Below are 16938 nucleotides of genomic sequence, written 5' to 3'. Positions count from 1 at the left end.
CTACAAGCTGAATTCACCAAAGAGCTGAAATCACTGACAGTTGTGTTAAGTAGTGGGGGAGCCTGAAGATATATTGTGGAGAAGTTTGCGGGATGGCTGGAGTGCCTTATGGACAGGCTGGTGGAGCAGTTCATAGGACGGCGGGAGCTGCTGGTGGGCCGCGGAGCAGTTTGTGGGACGGCGGGAGCTGCTTGTGGGCCGTGGAGTGGAGCGGAGCTGAGCGAAGCAGTTCGTGGGGCGGCTGGTGGAGTGGAGCGGAGCAGAGCGAAGGCCTATGGAGCTGTGGGGCGGTCAGCTTCAGATCATGTAAGGTGCCTTTTACCCCTGCCCCCATCTCCACCCAGGTTGGGAGGTAAAGCTCTGCAGATAAACTTTTGAACTCTGGGGCTGCCCTGACCAGGGACAGAGACTTTTGGGTCATCGGACTTTTGGGACTTTGGGTGATTTGGGGTTGCTGACTCAAGAACCAAAAGGGAAAGGGCATGCCCCAATTTGCTTGGGGTGGGTTTTTTGCTCATGGGTTGTGTTATGAATCCTGTTGGTGGTGTTTCCCCAACATAATGCCACATTGTTTCTCTCTGTTATTAAAAGGCTTTTTGCTACACTCAGACTAGGTGCTTGCGAGAGGGGAAGTATTGCCTCTTGGAGGTGCCCAGCAGGGGTGGTATATATTTGTCCCAGGTCACTGGGTGGGGTCTCGAGCCGGTTTGCATTGTGTTATTGGAATGGATCCCCTAGATATTGAACCCGGCCCTTGTTGCTGCCAACTCTGACGGACAGAAGGGTTACAACTATAATTGATAAGCAAGGCATAGAACAGTGCTGTAAGTACAACACCTACTAAAATACACATGCACCTGTTATGGACAGCTTTTGCTCCTGCAATTGCTATGTATGCAGGCAAATTTGTGGTTTCCCAGGTACATTGGTTTTCAGGCATTTTGAGAAGTAGACAATCATTGTACATGCAGCTGAAAATATGGCCTAATATGTCAAGGTAATTGATACATAGATATCAGTGGAATTATTATGTTATTACTTTCCCCTTGGGAGGGGGGAAATTGTTTTGCACACTATCTCACTGATCTGTAACTTTCAAATAATTCTCCATCATGAGCCTCTGCACGAAAAAAAAAATAAGTAGAGGCCAATGGGATGTTTGTTCACTTTACACATGTCTAATATTAATATCACAAGTGCAATTTTTTGAAGTCTGCCACCCTCGGTGAATGATGGACAGCATGCATTGAAGCTAGGGTAGAGAGCCAAGCAATTGAAAATGATGTATTACTGTACAAAAGAAAGAAAATAGAAGACAGCCCTTTTGAAATATTGATACTGTTCTAACATTTTGATTTTATAAGCGTTTTGAAAGAGTTGTATTTTAATTTAAACAGCTTAAAATTGCGACTTAACAATTAACTGAGCCTTAATTATCTTGATCCTTTCTTCCACTGCGTACAAACATCTCTTCCTTGACACAGCGATTTCCACATACAGTTAATTTTAATATCATCCCCTCTGCAGTGTTTTTGGAAAGGGCTGTCTGAGCACATTTGCATTAGCAGGGCTTTGAACAACATTTAAAGCCTTATGTGATCTCAATTTTCTTTACTCAATGCAGAAACATCACTATTCTGTAATTCTTGAAGCATTTCCCCAAGCTACTGGTGACTGTTTGCACACTAATAATAGAGCCACAGAAGAAGGGAATATATGATGTGAAAATGTTGGAGAAAAAGGAAAAAAAACAAGCAGTCATAATTACTTTCAGAGACAAAGCATTTGGCAAAAGAATCCTCTGCTAAAATTAAGCCTACTGGCAAATACATGTACACATAACTTGCTATGATATTCCATACCTGGTAATGCATTAATATATGCATGATGTAATCATATATTTCTCCAGCAAGTCTGTTTTCTGGTCTCCAGGGAATAATGACAAACTGAATTCCTAGTAAGGGCACCAGGATTAGTGTGGCTCTGACAGCTTTCATGTACATGTTGGACTCAGCCCGATGAGTATCTCTTAGCTTTGTCACCAGAACTCGGACGATGTTAAGCAAAAAGAAAAAATTGACCTAAAAAAGAGAGAGTCTTTATTGGTAAAACACTCAAATTAAAATACAAAACCCAGCAATGACAACAAAACACAGCTTCATGGCCCTGTTAGAGCTCAAAACAACAGCTCATTGGGATTGACATTGTGCCCGCAAGGGCGGGGGGAAATACCAGCGAATGGATGACACTCAGGCGTGAAAATAGTAAGTTACGCTTTATTGAAGGAAGAACTTACGCTCCAATCTGCGCGGGAGCCCCTAGGACGTGAGGAGGGACTGCAGGAGACTCTGGCCATTTGGGACAGCTGACCAGGCAGGACTCTGCCGAGGGGGAGTCCTCTGCGGTGTTATATTCTCCATGCTTATCTCAGGGTTTCATAGGGTCAACAGCTGGTTACATTCTTACATGTATAATTTATGCTTGTTATATAAACTGACTTGTTTACAGGCAAAAAATATGCTGAGCTATGCGAAGATATCTTTTGGCAGGGTCTGTCAGACAAAGTTCATTGAAACTGCCTGCATCCTCCGCTTACATCCAGTCACATGCTCAGTCCACCACTTAGCTCCTCGCCAATCTTCCGCAACCTTGCCCCTTCAGGCATACAGACCAAAGTATAACAAGGAGTCTGGTGGCACCTAAAAGACTAACAGATTTATTTGGGCATAAGCTTTCGTCGGTAACACACCACTTCTTCAGATGCATACTCCATGCATGTGAAGAAGTGGTGTTTTACCCACAAAAGCTTATGCCCAAATAAATCTGTTAATCTTTAAGGTACCACCAGACTCCTTGTTGTTTTTGTGGATACAGACTAACACAGCTACCCCCGATACTTGAGACCAAAGTATGTAACCTTGGGTGCCTTAACACACCTACTGCCAGATTTACATCAGTGGAGGATGTGCCCCCTAAATCCCTTTTTGGGCTGTAAGGGCTCAATCCTGCAAGGTGCTGAACTCTCTGGCTCCAATCTGGCAAAGCACTAAAATTATGCCCACTCAGTACCATCGAGTTGTTTACTGAACTCAATGGTACTACTCACGTGCTTAAAGTTAAGCATGTGCTTAAGTACTTTGCTGGTTTGGGCATTAAGGACAGAATTTTCAGAAGGGCTCAACACTCACATTTGTGGTCAGATATTCACATGAACTCCCACTAAAGCCAATGGGAGCTGTGCATGCTTATCACCTCTGGAAATCAGGCCATTTGGTCCCTAAGGAAACGGTACAGCCTGAGTATAAGCAGAATATGGACTTCCCATCTTTCTAGTACAGCTAGCTCATGTACTTTCACACTAATGGCACGATATCATGCACATAGCAGTGACATAGTTTCTCCACTTGTCAGATTTTTGAAAACATTGGAATGATTTTGCTGTATTACTCAGAGCTATATTAAAATAGTCGTAACTCCATAAATAGATGAGAGAGCATATCTGGGCCTTCCAGCATGAAAAGCCATGATCAGGAAAGCTTCAGTATTGTAACTACTGAGAAATACCTCAAATGTTTTACATTTGTGCTCTGCTTAGCAAGGAATAATATATGATTTCTGTGTCCCCACTCGCCACTTATTCTCCAGGCTTCCCCCAGGCCTCGCTGACTCAGATCATCTAACCTTTACTTTCAGAATTCTTTCAGGCAACTGATTAAAAAAAAATGTCTGTTAAGGTAAAAAGATGTGGCTCCTTTGAACCTGCCTGTCACTCTGTTTCTGCTGGGCAAAGAGCAGATATTGTGTTTCCATGACACAGCCACATTATGAATAGCACATTTTCAAACCAGGTATTATAACTGAGCCCCTGCAACCTCAAAGGCAGGGGGGCTTTGTCTGGATGGGTGAGGGAATAAAAGGTAGTAGCTCCTTTAAAAATCACCCTCTCTTGTGGATTCGGGTGGTGATGGGTAGGCATTATCTGTGATGGTGGGGCTCCCATAAACCATTGACCCCCTGCACATCTGAGAGAGGGGATTTAAGCCCTGTCTCTCCAGGTTAAGCACCTTCTCATGACTGCATTAGCTCTATTTTAAAGAAAGATTAACTTTTCCCTAGAAACATGATAGATCTTTTTCTTAGGGTGTCTGAAAGATACAGCATTGGAGAAGAGTATTAAAAATCCAAAAAGACTTATGTGCCCTCTGTCAGACTCAGCATTATGACAGCAGAACATTTTTTAGGCTGCTTTAATAAATCCGGTGCTGGGAGCTAAATTCCTTCTAAGCTGCACGGCCGCACATCAGGCTATAAAGGTGTGACGAAGTTGGGGAATTTTCTAGTGGTTTACATGAACAGTGTCTGCGCGCCTCAGTTTTCCTGTGTGCTGCATGTTTAACAAGGTGGTGGGAGAGGGTTTTTTGTTGCAGAGGACCAGGTGTGACCTCACCTAGCACCTGGGACCCCGGCCAATGGCCTGGATATGGGGGATTCTAGTGACTGGTGACCTGGTGACCAAGAGGCTCAGCCCAGCTTGGAAGGCAGCCAGTTCAGGGCAGTGGAAGGACAATGGGCTGAGGATTGAGGACCCCGGTTACCTGACCAACCAGTTCCAGCCATGGGGGAACATAGGATGGAGGAGATAGGGCCCCAGCAACCTGTTTACCTGGGATGGAAGACAAAGCACAGGGGAGGAGCTGTTGGGGCTGGTGATATAGGACGCCTTGGCTAGAAAGAGGGGACTGCTGGACTGGGGAGAGAGAGCAGTCAGAGCCCATCTGGATGTAGTAGAGACCGAGATATATTGTGCTGAGGGATGTTAGGCCTGAGGGCCCGGAGAGTTTCCTGTGCTGGGTTCAGATGCTCAATAAACCCTTCTGTTTTACGCTGGCTGAGAGTCACTCCGGTCTAGAGATTAGGGTTGCATTATTCCCTCTGGGGGTGGAGGACCCAGGGGATACAGAGTGAATTAACTCCTTAGGTGGGGCCACAGTGAGAGACAGGCATTCAGAGAGGTGCTGTTCCAGGAGGCAGAGGGGCCTATGGCTTAACCCTCGAGAGAGAGAGTGGACCCCAGAGAAGGGCTGTCGCACTGAAGGGGGTTCCTCCCAGGGACCGTACAGAGCTGGGAGAGAGCATGAGTCCTGAGAGTCTGTGATAAAAGGGCCAGGCACGCGTGCAGCCATAGAGGTCTGGGGAAAGGAGAGAGGTAGGTGGGGAGGGGAGCAAGTTGGGGGCATGCAGGGCTGCTGCGGGGAGAGACACCTCTCCCCCGGCCCTGGAGCTGCTGTCAGTGGGGAGAAGTGCCTCTCCCTGGGAGCTGCTGTTAGTGGGGAGAGGGCTGGAGGCTGTCCCCTGGCCCCAGCCCTGGGTCAGCCTGTACCCCAAACTCCTCATCCCCTGCCCCACTCCACAGCCCACACCCCCAGCTGGAGCCTTCACCCCCTGCACCCCAGCCCCCTGCCCCAGCCTGGAGCCCCCTCCCACACCCTGAACCCCTCATTCCCGGCCCCACCCCAGAGCCCTCACCCCCCTGCACCCCAGCCCTGAGCCCCCCCACTCCAAACCCCTTGGCCCCACCCCGCCACACGTCACCTCCATATCGGTGCACATAACAAAATTCATTCCACAGGTGGATATAAAAAATTAGAGGGAACATTGGCTGTGAATGATTGTAAAGAGGAGGAGCTCACTGAGTATTCTCATTCTAGGCAGGAAAATTTGTTACCATACCAAGCAGTGTGACTTGTTTTCACAAATGCTATATTACAAAACTATCCTGTGTAGTTTTCCATTTCCCATATGTGATTAGAACAATTAAACTTAGAACGGAGATAGTAAGTTATTTTCTAGACAATTTTTAGGAAGCATACTGCAGCTTGGTATTGCTGAAATCCAGTAACAGTTCTTAAAGGAGGTTTAGAACAAGATTTTAAAGATTTTTAACTACTCTGAAACAGATCCATGTTCATTTATAGACATTTCCACAATGCTCAGCACCATCGCATTTGATCTCTCAGAAAAATAATGTGGATGTTTGCAAGTAGATGTCAGATCCCAAGCCAATGAAAGTTGAATCTGTTGGGATGCTGACACAGTGCATCTGGGTGACAAATGGAGATAGGACTAATGTTTGGTATGAATAAAAACTTTCCCAAAATTTCAGGGTGTTCAGGTCTGTTTACCAGTTTGTGTATTTTATATTAATAGGACAGTGGAACTAGTGGATTCCCTGATGCATATACTCCTGTCATATGAACATTAATGGAAGTTACGGGGTTGGTTTTACTATATAGGCAGAACTTGTAGGTGCCTAGGGTGGCAAGACAGAGTGGGGAAAAAACAAAAAAGCCAACCTTGGGAATCCTAGCTGCAACTTCCTTGATTTGCAGTCTCGTGCTCTGTGCTGCTCCTACTCAAGCATTCTATTCAGGTTCTTATCCCCCCAGCCTCTTCCCAGTTTAGCTCCCTACCTCTGTTCCCTTTTATTACAGCATCCAACAAAAAAGGGTAATTCACCACTGGAACAATTTACCAAGGGTAGTGGTGGATTCTCCATTACTGGTACTTTTCTATCTGGTAAAGATCTATCATGTCTCTAGGGAAAAGTAATTTTAAAATCAAGACAGGATATTTTTCTAAAAGCTATGCTCTAGTTCAAACAGGAATTATTTTGGGAAAGTTCTGTGGCCTGTGTTATGCAGGAGGTTAGACGAGATGATCACAATGTTCCTTTCTGCCTCTGAATTTATGAAAACCAATGCTGAATTATTGACTTGGTCTCAGGCTAGTCTGAAACATAGTTATTTCACGTATACCACATATAATGCAGCACATTTAGCACAGGTAAGGTTAACTGCATACAATAGAAGATTCAGTAGTTTAAATAGCTTGGCCATGATTTTCAAAAGGAATGAATGATTTTGGATGCCTCTGTTTTTAGATTGCCCCAACCTGAGACACCTTGAAGGGGCTTGATTTTCAGAAAGTGCTGAGCACCCACCCTCTGAAAATCAAGTCCCCTTAAGGGGGTCTCAGGTGGGGCATCCAAAATCACTTGCTACCTTTGAAAACCTTGGCCAACCTATTTAAGATACAGAATCTTCTATTCAATGCAATTTTGCATCATTTCTGGGAAGAGCAACTAAACTATTAACATGATAACAAATAATATTCTTACCAATAAAGCTGCCATTACGGGTCCATGAACAATATAGAGCAAGTGAGTGTCAACGCTCATCCAGCAGCTGGAGGAAGAATATATCATTAATTCAAATACATTTTTATACAAAGCTATAAAATGTGCTAAGTACCTTTAAAATAGATATAATACTCATACTCACTTGTCATTGAAGTATTTGGCTCTTGCAACAGCGTGAATAGATGCTGGCACTAAAGGAAACCCTACAATGATTAACGGTATACATCAGCCTTCATATTTTTTGGCATGCATTTCATGTGACACTTAAAATAACATTTCTTCTTTTTAAAAATCACGTATAAATGGGAATTCAAAGCTTTGACAAAAGACTTATAATAATAATATAATAATTGACTTTGAGTCATATGGCTTTCTCAGTTGTGAGATGTAGAGGAGAGTAATTGTGATACTTCTGTCAAAAGCAGCCATGGAGAAGTGTCTTGCTACCATCTCAGCTCAAAGCTGCTGTCAGTCACTCCAGGCATGTTGAAATATATGCAGGGAAAGGGGGAATGGCCAGCCACACTGGGGAGTAGAGAGAGGGAGCATGATATTCTAGGTGAAGTATTCCCTTTGGAAAGCAGGGTTCCTTGATATGTAAATCCCCACTGAATAGGGCAGCAGTAACTTATTCTGCATGCCAGGTGATGGAGCAATAAATGACAATACAGCAACCAGGCTGCTTTTACTGAGGCTGAGGCCCAGGCCCTAGAAAATGTATAGAGTGGAGCCAGGAGTCTTACAAGCGTGTGAAATCTTGGAGTGTTTACTCTGCTAATCCTGCAGATTCCCAGATACTGTACATTCAGATGGCCCTACTCCACATGTCTATCATTAGTAAGGAGGATATGGTAGAAATCCTGACTCTTCCTATCCCCATATCAGCTCACGTAAGTCCTCTTTTGATGTGAAAGGGGAGGATACTGCACTTACAGACTGCTGTAGGGGGCCCATTTTTCTTTTTATGCCAATCCTGCAGAGGGAACCACTTGTACGAGGCTGAAGGTGTGGAAACCTGCCATGCTGTATTCTCTTCCTAGACCGAAGGAGCAGGCTTGATGTTTTCTAGTCATCCGGGGTTTTTTTTGAGAATCCTGCCTCCAAACCCTTGAATCTTGGGAAATCCATGCCACACTAGTTTCCCACCCCCACCATTAACAGCGTGGTGATTCAGTAATCAAGCCTTTCCCTCTGGTTGCATGTTACTTCCCATTCCAACAGGCTAAGAACCATGAAAAGGGGAGGTTTGCTAAAATGATAACATTAATTTATACAACATTTTACTTTGTAAACTGTGATGGACCTGGTAAGCAGGAAACGACCTTATCCAACAACTCTGTACAACCCCTTCCCTTGACCATGTGTGTGGAAGGGGCCCAGAAACATGGAAAGACCCTGACCTAGGATGTGTCCTGGTTCTTGGAAAAACAGCAATGGCATGTCAAGCCAGGAGCAGCAAGGAAGCAGGATTCATGGAGAAACCACCAGCAACTGTGTAGCTCAAGGTGTGACTGCTGGGTGCAGGTCTGTGAGGGACTTGTGAGGAAGCAGCAGAGACTGGGAAGGAAGCCAGTACAGAGGGGACCCAATAAAAGAGATACCATTAAGTGATCCTGGCTTGGAAACCTGCAAGTTCCTATTTGCTTTGAATAGAAGACTGGGCTGAAGAGGGCACCCCAGGCACTAAGCCTGAAGAGTCCGAACTCTCTGCTGGACTAACCCAGGGGCCCAAATAAGATCTGCTATTGTTTCCTTTGAGTTGTAAGTATTTAAGCCTCCATAGCGAGGGTATTTGCAACCTTTGCTTTTCTTGCCATCCCTGGGAAAATACTCTCTCTCTTTAGCTAAGTGTCTGAGTGGTGATTGGAACCCATCTGTGCTAGTTCTTAGGGGGCCTAGCGACTGAATCACCATCAGTGCTTGCCTCTGAGTTACACTGGCCCACCACTAGCACCTTAGAAGTAGTGAACCAGTCATCAAGGGTTTAACTAGGTCAGTCAGAGTATTATGGGTTGGGGTCACGCTCCCTTACTTCCTGTTTACTGAGTGGGAGTTCCCCTCACTGCTCCACACACTCTGTTGCAATGTATTTAAATAAAGCAGCAACTTCGCAACCCTTAGTCCTGTGAGTAGACTTATTTTTGTTGCATGAAGCGGTCTCTTTACAACAACTTTGGTGCACCACAGTCCAGCAGCTGTGCTAATTACCAAACTAAAGGCCACTGCTACGGTGTCATGTCTTAGTGATGCCTCGCTTTAGCACTGCCAGCCAAATCTCTGACTTTCTAGCTGGCCGCTCCCTTTTGATATGTAACCAATTGCTGCCATGGGGCTGCCAGCAGCTCTGTAGTGATAAGCTAGTGCACCTTCTAGTCACCATTCCTTTTTCTGCACACCCGAAAGCCATATTTTCATGTGAATTTATTTGTTTGCCGCCCACCACACAGTGGAGGTTACCACACTGTGGAGGATCCTAAGTTTGTAGACTTTATATTTATAAATTAATTAGGGCTGTCAAGCAATTTAAAAAATTAAAAAAATTAATCGAGATTAATCACGTGATTAAAAAAATTAATTGCGATTAATCACACTGTTAACAATAATAGAATACCATTTATTTATATATTTTTGGTTGTTTTCTACATTTTCAAATATATTGATTTTAATTACAATACAGAATACAAAGTGTACAGTGCTCACTTTATAATTGTTTTTGATTACAAGTATTTGCACTGTAAAAAACCCAAAAGAAATAGCATTTTTCAATTCACCTAATGCAAGTACTGTAGTGCAATCTCTTTATCATGAAAGTTGAACTTACAAATGTAGAATTACGTACAAAAATGCATTCAAAAATAAAACATGTAAAATTGTATAGCCTGCAAGTCCACTCAGTCCTACTTCTTGTTTAGCCAATCGCTCAGACAAACATTGTTTACATTTTCAGGAGATAATGCTGCCCATTTCTTGCTTACAATGCCACCTGAAAGTGAGAACAGATGTTCTGATTGCACTGTTGTAGCCAGCATCGCAAGATATTTACTTGCCAGATGCACTAAAGACTCATATGTCCCTTCATTCTTCACCCACCATTCCAAGGGACATGTGTCCATGCTGATGATGCATGTTCATTTTCATCATCTGAGTCAGATGCCACCAGAAGAAGGTTGATTTTCTTTTTTGGTGGTAGAATGTAGTTCTGTAGTTTCCGCACTGGAGTGTTGCTCTTTTAAGACTTCTGAAAGCATGCTCCACACTTCGTCCCTCTCAGATTTTGGAAGGCACTTCAGATTCTCAAACTTTGGGTTGAGTGCTGTAGCTATCTTTAGAAATCTCACACTGGTACCTTCTTTGCGTTTTGTTTAATTTGCAGTAAAAGTGTTCTTAAAATGACCAACATGTGCTGGGTCATCATCCGAGAATGCTATAACATGGAATTTATGGCAGAATGTGGGTAAAACCATGGAGCAGGAGACATACAATTCTCCTCCAAGGAGTCCAGTCACAAATGTAATTAACGCAGTTTTTTAAACAGGCATCATCAGCATGGACACATGTCCTCTGGAATGGTGGCTGAAGCATGAAGAGACATATGAATGTTTAGCATATCTGGCACATGAATACCTTGCAATGCTGGCTACAAAAGTGCCATGTGAATGCCTTTTCTCACTTTCAGGTGACACTGTAAATAAGAAGTGGGCAGCATTATCTCCCATAAATGTAAACAAACTTTTTTCTCTTCGTGATTGGCTGAACAAGAAGTAGGACTGAGTGGACTTGTAGGTTCTAAAGTTTTACATCGTTTGGTTAATTAGTGCAGTTATGCAACTAAAAAAAAATCTACATTTGTAAATTGCACTTTCACGATAAAGAGATTGCACTACAGTACTTGTATGAGATGAATTGAAAAACAATATTTCTTTTGTTTGTCAGTTTTACAGTGCAAATATTTGTAATCAAAAGTAATATAAAGTGGGCACCGTACACTTTGTATTCTGTGTTATAATTGAAATCAATATATTTGAAATTGTGGAAAAACATCCAAAAATAGTTAATAAATGTCAATTGGCATTCTATTGTTTAACAGTGCAATTAAAACTGCAATTAATCGGGATTAATTTTTTTAATTGCGATTAATTTTTTTGAGTTAATCGCATGAGTTAACTGCAATTAATTGACAGCCCTAAAATTAATACATTTCAAAGTGAACTAGTTGAAAAACAGTTTTATTCCTTTCTATAGTCAGGAGGAATGTAGCTCTTTGGATTGCTTGCTTTAAGCGCCAGTGACCTCATCAGTGCTTTTAGGAGAAACACAGAGACCTGAACTCAGGCCTTGGCAAGCAAAGCTTTGTTCGGTTCACCTTCAAAGAATGCTCATGGCCAGAAAAGTGACCATGTCAATATGATGTCATTTTGGTCACTGTTATCAGCTCCCTGGGGGTCTTCAAGAGATATCCACTTACTCAGCTGCCAAAATAATTTTTCACTACAGTTAGGACTGCAGAGTCAATGAACATCAAACTGGATCTTTTTCTGTTTCATGCATCACTAACCACAATATTAGTGATGTTCCTGTTGCAGAATCTTTTTAATGACAATAATGCAGAAGAAGAAGCAGGAAGAACGTAGCTCCAGATCCCATTTTTATGGAGCCACTTAGTAATACCAAAATTTAAAACCAGGGATTTACGTGAAAAATGTATAGGTGCAGTGCTACACATGGTGAGAGTGGTGTTTTATTATTCTGTTAGGTGCATATGCACAGAGAACTTGGCTCTACACATTCAAATGTACATCTTTAGGTACAACTGAAAGTTTTCATTAGTATATTATAGTTCAGCAAGCTCAAATTTAACTAGCTTTAATTTCCAATGTTACTCTCCAAATTTAGGCCAAATTGTGATCTGCCCTTGTGCAGTTCCACAAAGTTTGGAGGGGTGAACCAGAAACAGAAACAGTGAATAAAGACTGCTTGGTCTTTACTTCTTCCAGGAAGCAAAACACACAGAGAGGGATGGAAGAAGATGAGACCATGATTCAACTCTCTTTCCCCAGACCTGGGCATGGCGCTGCGCTGGTTCACCAGAAAGAGAAGGGGCAATCTGTACCATCCTTATAGATGAAACAGAGCATACACCCCTTGGGCTAACTAAGAAGCGCTGCGGGAGACGGTGCATCCTTAGGCACCAGGCAAACCTCTCTTGGTCATTCCTCAGAGCGGTGCAGCTATGTGCTGTCCCCTATATTGAGATGTGTGAAAAATCACAAATTGTAGCCTCTAGGAAGCATCTGAAAGTAGCCAGCCAGTGATAAATATGACAAATCCCTACAAGCGAGCCCTGTTCTTGCTATGGCACAAAATGGAGTTAGGCTTGAGTGCACTTTCAGTTACATTGTGAAAGAATCTGTTTCAGCATGGCCCTAACCAATGATCCCCCATTGAATTAAATGCAGTTCAGGCTGTTTGAAACAGCAAAACAGAGTGTAACTGAGTGCATTTGAAACTATTTCTCCTGACCAGTGATTTAGGGGTAATTTACTAAAACACTGAAATAATAACAGATAAAGAAAGGGATCTCAGAAGGGAATGTTGCTCGAACAAATCATGCTTGAAATACACAGTTGCCTCAAGGGTCAACATATTACAGAACCTATTCAATTATTTTAATTACCTCCGCACGGGGAAGCATGGGGAACTTTCTCAGATATTTTCTTTTCTTTAAAAGCTATGTTTTACTATTGCTTTAGTGGGTCTGGTAAATAAAGCGAGCTCGCCTAGTGCTGAAATTGACAGCGCTGAAATCAGATTATTGTTATAGTTATATAGTATACATATACAGTGTTTTCAAACACAGTTGAGTCACATTCACTAGCCATGAAATGAGAATTTACACAACAATTTACTGTGTAAACTAAGGGCCAATGACATGATGACATGTCTTATAGTGGCAGCCATGCCCTAGAACTTCCAGCCAACTTTTGAACTTTCTAAGTGGCTACTCTGTTTTAATGTGTAGAAAGGAAACATTTAAACGTGACACAAAAAGAAAGGTGTTTGTTTCACTGTTCTCCTATTTGGGCCTGATCCACCACAATAAATCTGAACCTTCTGAACTGTGGAGCCTTCATAAGGCCGATGTTCTTGCTCTAGCACAGGTCAGCTATTCAACTGACAGACACGCTGCACATACCTTTCCCCAATTATGAAGTTGTCCAAGGATAAAAAGACTTCCCCCTGTTTAGGGCTCATAATGTTCCATGCATTTTTAAATCTTAGAGTATGCAAAATCCCTCCCTTCCCATGAACGTTGCTAATCTCACAAGAAAGGGAGAGACAATTTCTATCTACTCTGGAATTTACAGGATGGAGATGTTCTCCGGGGCTTAAACTGGGAGAAGCTTTTAAGTTCTGTTTAATTCTTAAGGTTTCTGATCAGTGGTGGTGTGCCATGGAGTACTGAGTCCCATATAGCTCAGGAACTGAGGAGACTGCCACACTCTTAAGTGATCCCTCCCAGGGAAAGGAGCGAAGCATTGCATTTTGCTGTCTCTGTCTATAAAGGAATCATAGAATCATAGAAGATTAGGGTTGGAAGAGACCTCAGGAGGTCATCTAGTCCAACCCCCTGCTCAAAGCAGGACCAACCCCAACTAAATTAACCTGTCATGGGAGGCCTGAGAAGTGGTCAGGGAGGAATTGAGCAACAGATGCAGGTTCAAGTCAGTTCTCATTTTTGTCCCATCTAGTTTATACCTAAGCCCACAATTTTTTTTCCTGGTGAGGTTTGGTTTCTTCCTACCATAAATGAAAAGAAGCTCAGCAGACATGAATCTTGCAGAGGGGGTGCTGGACAGCACAGGGTAAATTCTGTCGGCTGCCTCTTGGGTTTGAAATAGATAGACATGGGCAAAGAATCCTGAAATGAGAAGCATGAGAAAGACCTCTGAGCTGCTTCCCAGATGTGTTAGTGAGTTCTGTGATATGGGCTGGGCACTCGTTCACCGAGAATTGGAATGAGACCAGAAATTCGTTATCTGTAGCCAGCTAAAGAAAGTATTGATGGTAAGGGCTTTCTGTCACCACTTACCTGGGCTGAATTTACAGCAAATACTTTTAAAATGAAAGAGTCTGCATCCCACTGTAAGGGACTGGCTGTGTGTATGTGCATGTGTTGCCTGTTAGTGGCCAAACAACTGAGGAGGATGAGGGCTACCACTATTATTACTCCTAGGCAAGAGACATGTTTTACAGACTCAGAAGAGGCCTGCATATTTGGAGCTGAAGGAGCATAACTCTAGACACAGCTCCCTAGGTTGTGTGCATGTGATTTACATTGTCATTGGATCTGTTCTCTGCAGCACATGGATTTGTAACATCAGTTACAGGGCATTGAGGATGTTTACTTACTTATCTGTATATCGCTCTGAGATACTTAGACATATTACCTTATATTTTGGGGGTTAGAAATTTACATGTTCAACACTTAGCCATTTCTTCCAAGACTACCATCATCAAGGATACCAACTACTACTATCACAGACATGTGTGTATTAATTACGAGTGCACACACTGTCCTGTGCAAATAAATGAAATCCAGTTCAAATTTAGGCTCCCAAGAGATCAAACTTAGGTTCTAATACACACCCTTGAATAAAGCTAGTTCATGTGTGCAAGTGGTGGCAGGATCGGGTCCCTAGCGTATAAAAGTGCCATAAACATCGGAAAGAAGCGACCGAGAAGATATGAATTGTAAAATACATACCCCAGCCCAAGAGGTAATACCAGTGCAAACGCTGCTCTTCAGCAAATACTGCCACCACAATTAGAGTGTGAAGATATATGCCCTCGCAGAGCATCCAGAAGTAGTTACAACCCAGCATGTACTGGTGAAAAAACTGCAGCACCTTGCAGCTTACCTGTCAGACAAATTGGAGAGTAGTAAACTGTAGATCTGGACAGACAATGGTTTACAAACTGTATCCAAGCAGACAAACAAAAGATCAGTGCCAAGCTTCAAAGACAACATTTCCTAGCATTTGCTAGATTTCTTCAGCAAATGTCATGACAGAGCTATAACATATTCATACATCAGAAAAATGGAGTCAATGTATCTCATAATTGATAAAAATCAGGTGCCAACAGCAAAATTAAAACAAGCATGATCTGGTAAAACCACACTTCAAAACACTTTCAGTCTGATAAGTTTTAGAACTGAAGTAAACAACTTTTTCTAAAAAGCCCAGACAAGTTCTGTGCAGAAGAGTTAAACAACTGAATCTGTCCAAATGTCTAATTCAGCTGTTTTATTTTGCATTTATTCAAATAATTACTAGCTATAAACAGCTCTCCTGTTTGATTTTATACTAATGATCCACAAAGATATATACAAGGGATGCACCATATTTACAGGTGTGTCTACACTTAGAATGCTAGAGCAGCCCAGCTGTAGTGCTTCAGTGTAGACACTACCTACTCCGAGAGGAAGCGTTTTCCTGTCAGCAGAGATCTTCCACCTCCCCAAGAGGCAATAACTAGGTTGACAGAATAATTCTTCCATCAACCTAGTGCGATCTAAATGGGGACGTAGGTTGGCTTAACAATGCCATTGAGAGGTGTGGATTTTTCACACCCCTTGCTGATGTAGTTAAACTGACCTAATTTTCTAGTGTAGACCACACCTAGAGCTCTTATTCACTGCCTACTGAGGACGAACTGCTATTGGACTCAGTGGGAGTTTCTCCTGGTTAATGTGCCATGAATGCTGAGGAGGGCCTCTAAAGGTATATACAGTGTTACAGTACTTTCCACTGCTCTTACGGAAGCAAAAAACAAGGGGGAAAAAGGAGGAGAGGTGTTACAAAAGGCCAGACTGTGCCCAGCTCCTGTGACATTTTTCCAAAAAGGAAGAAGGTGTGAGGATTCTCTCACCTTGGTGACCTCTAGGAGAGGTTAAATGTAACTGCAATCCTTGCACTCGCTTGAGCACAAGCCCTGCATGAAGCCATTGCTACTAGAAACCTGAAATGGGGCCATGGCCATTGGCTCACAGGTTGTGAAGGGAAGTCCAGTTGTCTACCATTTTCTGCCTACCTGCCAAAGCTCCAATGGTGCGGAGCAACTCTGTATCTCCCCCTAAATGGGTTAGTGTCAGTGAAGCACAGTCAAGCTGAGAGGATTGAGCAGGACAAGGCCAGTTGCCTTTACAGTTCAAGGTTTCCAGTTCTCTATAAACCAAACCTTATTGCCACAGGGTATGAGGAGAATTCTGTTTGTATACAGAGGGGCTCCTTGCATCCCAACATGCAAGGAGGTTTTGAGGATGCGATGAGCTAGGCTGTTGCTGCAGTGTCTGCGTGAATCCACTGGCTTGTGGCAAGGAAGCACAGGAGCCTCAGAACACCAAGGCTGCAATGGTGACTGTTGAGTGACAGCTGCCATTCTGTGGCTGAAGCAGCAGATTCCTTCCCATTGCTTCTGTCGAGCTCCCCAGGGCACAGCCTGATTACTTGGGCTGTGAGGTGGGTTTAGGCTTTATTTGCCTCTTTAGTGACAAAGAAGACATTATTTTCTGTCACACAAGCAGAGTACTGTACATATTATCTCTTTCTGGAGGGCTCAGCCTGCTCCTCCTGGCTAAAAAGGCTTGTTTTATCACTCCTTAAAACTGTCTTTTCTAGCTATAAAGCACACACATTTACTTGTGTTTCAATATCTGGGTGTGAATTTCAAGGCTCAGG

General features: G+C 43.1%; 1 protein-coding gene across 1 annotated transcript in view; it reads right to left on the bottom strand.

Annotated features, from left to right (window-relative positions):
* The window catches only part of CALCR (calcitonin receptor), a 229916-nt gene that overhangs the window by 40243 nt on the left and 172735 nt on the right, over positions 1 to 16938 (bottom strand). Inside the window, exons 3-6 of the mRNA XM_078851337.1 lie at positions 14964 to 15117; positions 7341 to 7401; positions 7178 to 7244; positions 1863 to 2081 (exon numbers count right to left, since the gene is read on the bottom strand). Coding sequence (XP_078707463.1) covers positions 1863 to 2081; positions 7178 to 7244; positions 7341 to 7401; positions 14964 to 15117 — 501 coding nt within the window. The remainder of the gene's footprint in view (positions 1 to 1862; positions 2082 to 7177; positions 7245 to 7340; positions 7402 to 14963; positions 15118 to 16938) is intronic.

This window comes from Lepidochelys kempii, chromosome 2 (genome assembly GCF_965140285.1).
Source record: "Lepidochelys kempii isolate rLepKem1 chromosome 2, rLepKem1.hap1, whole genome shotgun sequence".
Taxonomy (NCBI): Eukaryota; Metazoa; Chordata; order Testudines; family Cheloniidae; genus Lepidochelys; species Lepidochelys kempii.
This window is presented reverse-complemented; position numbering and strand designations above follow the sequence as displayed.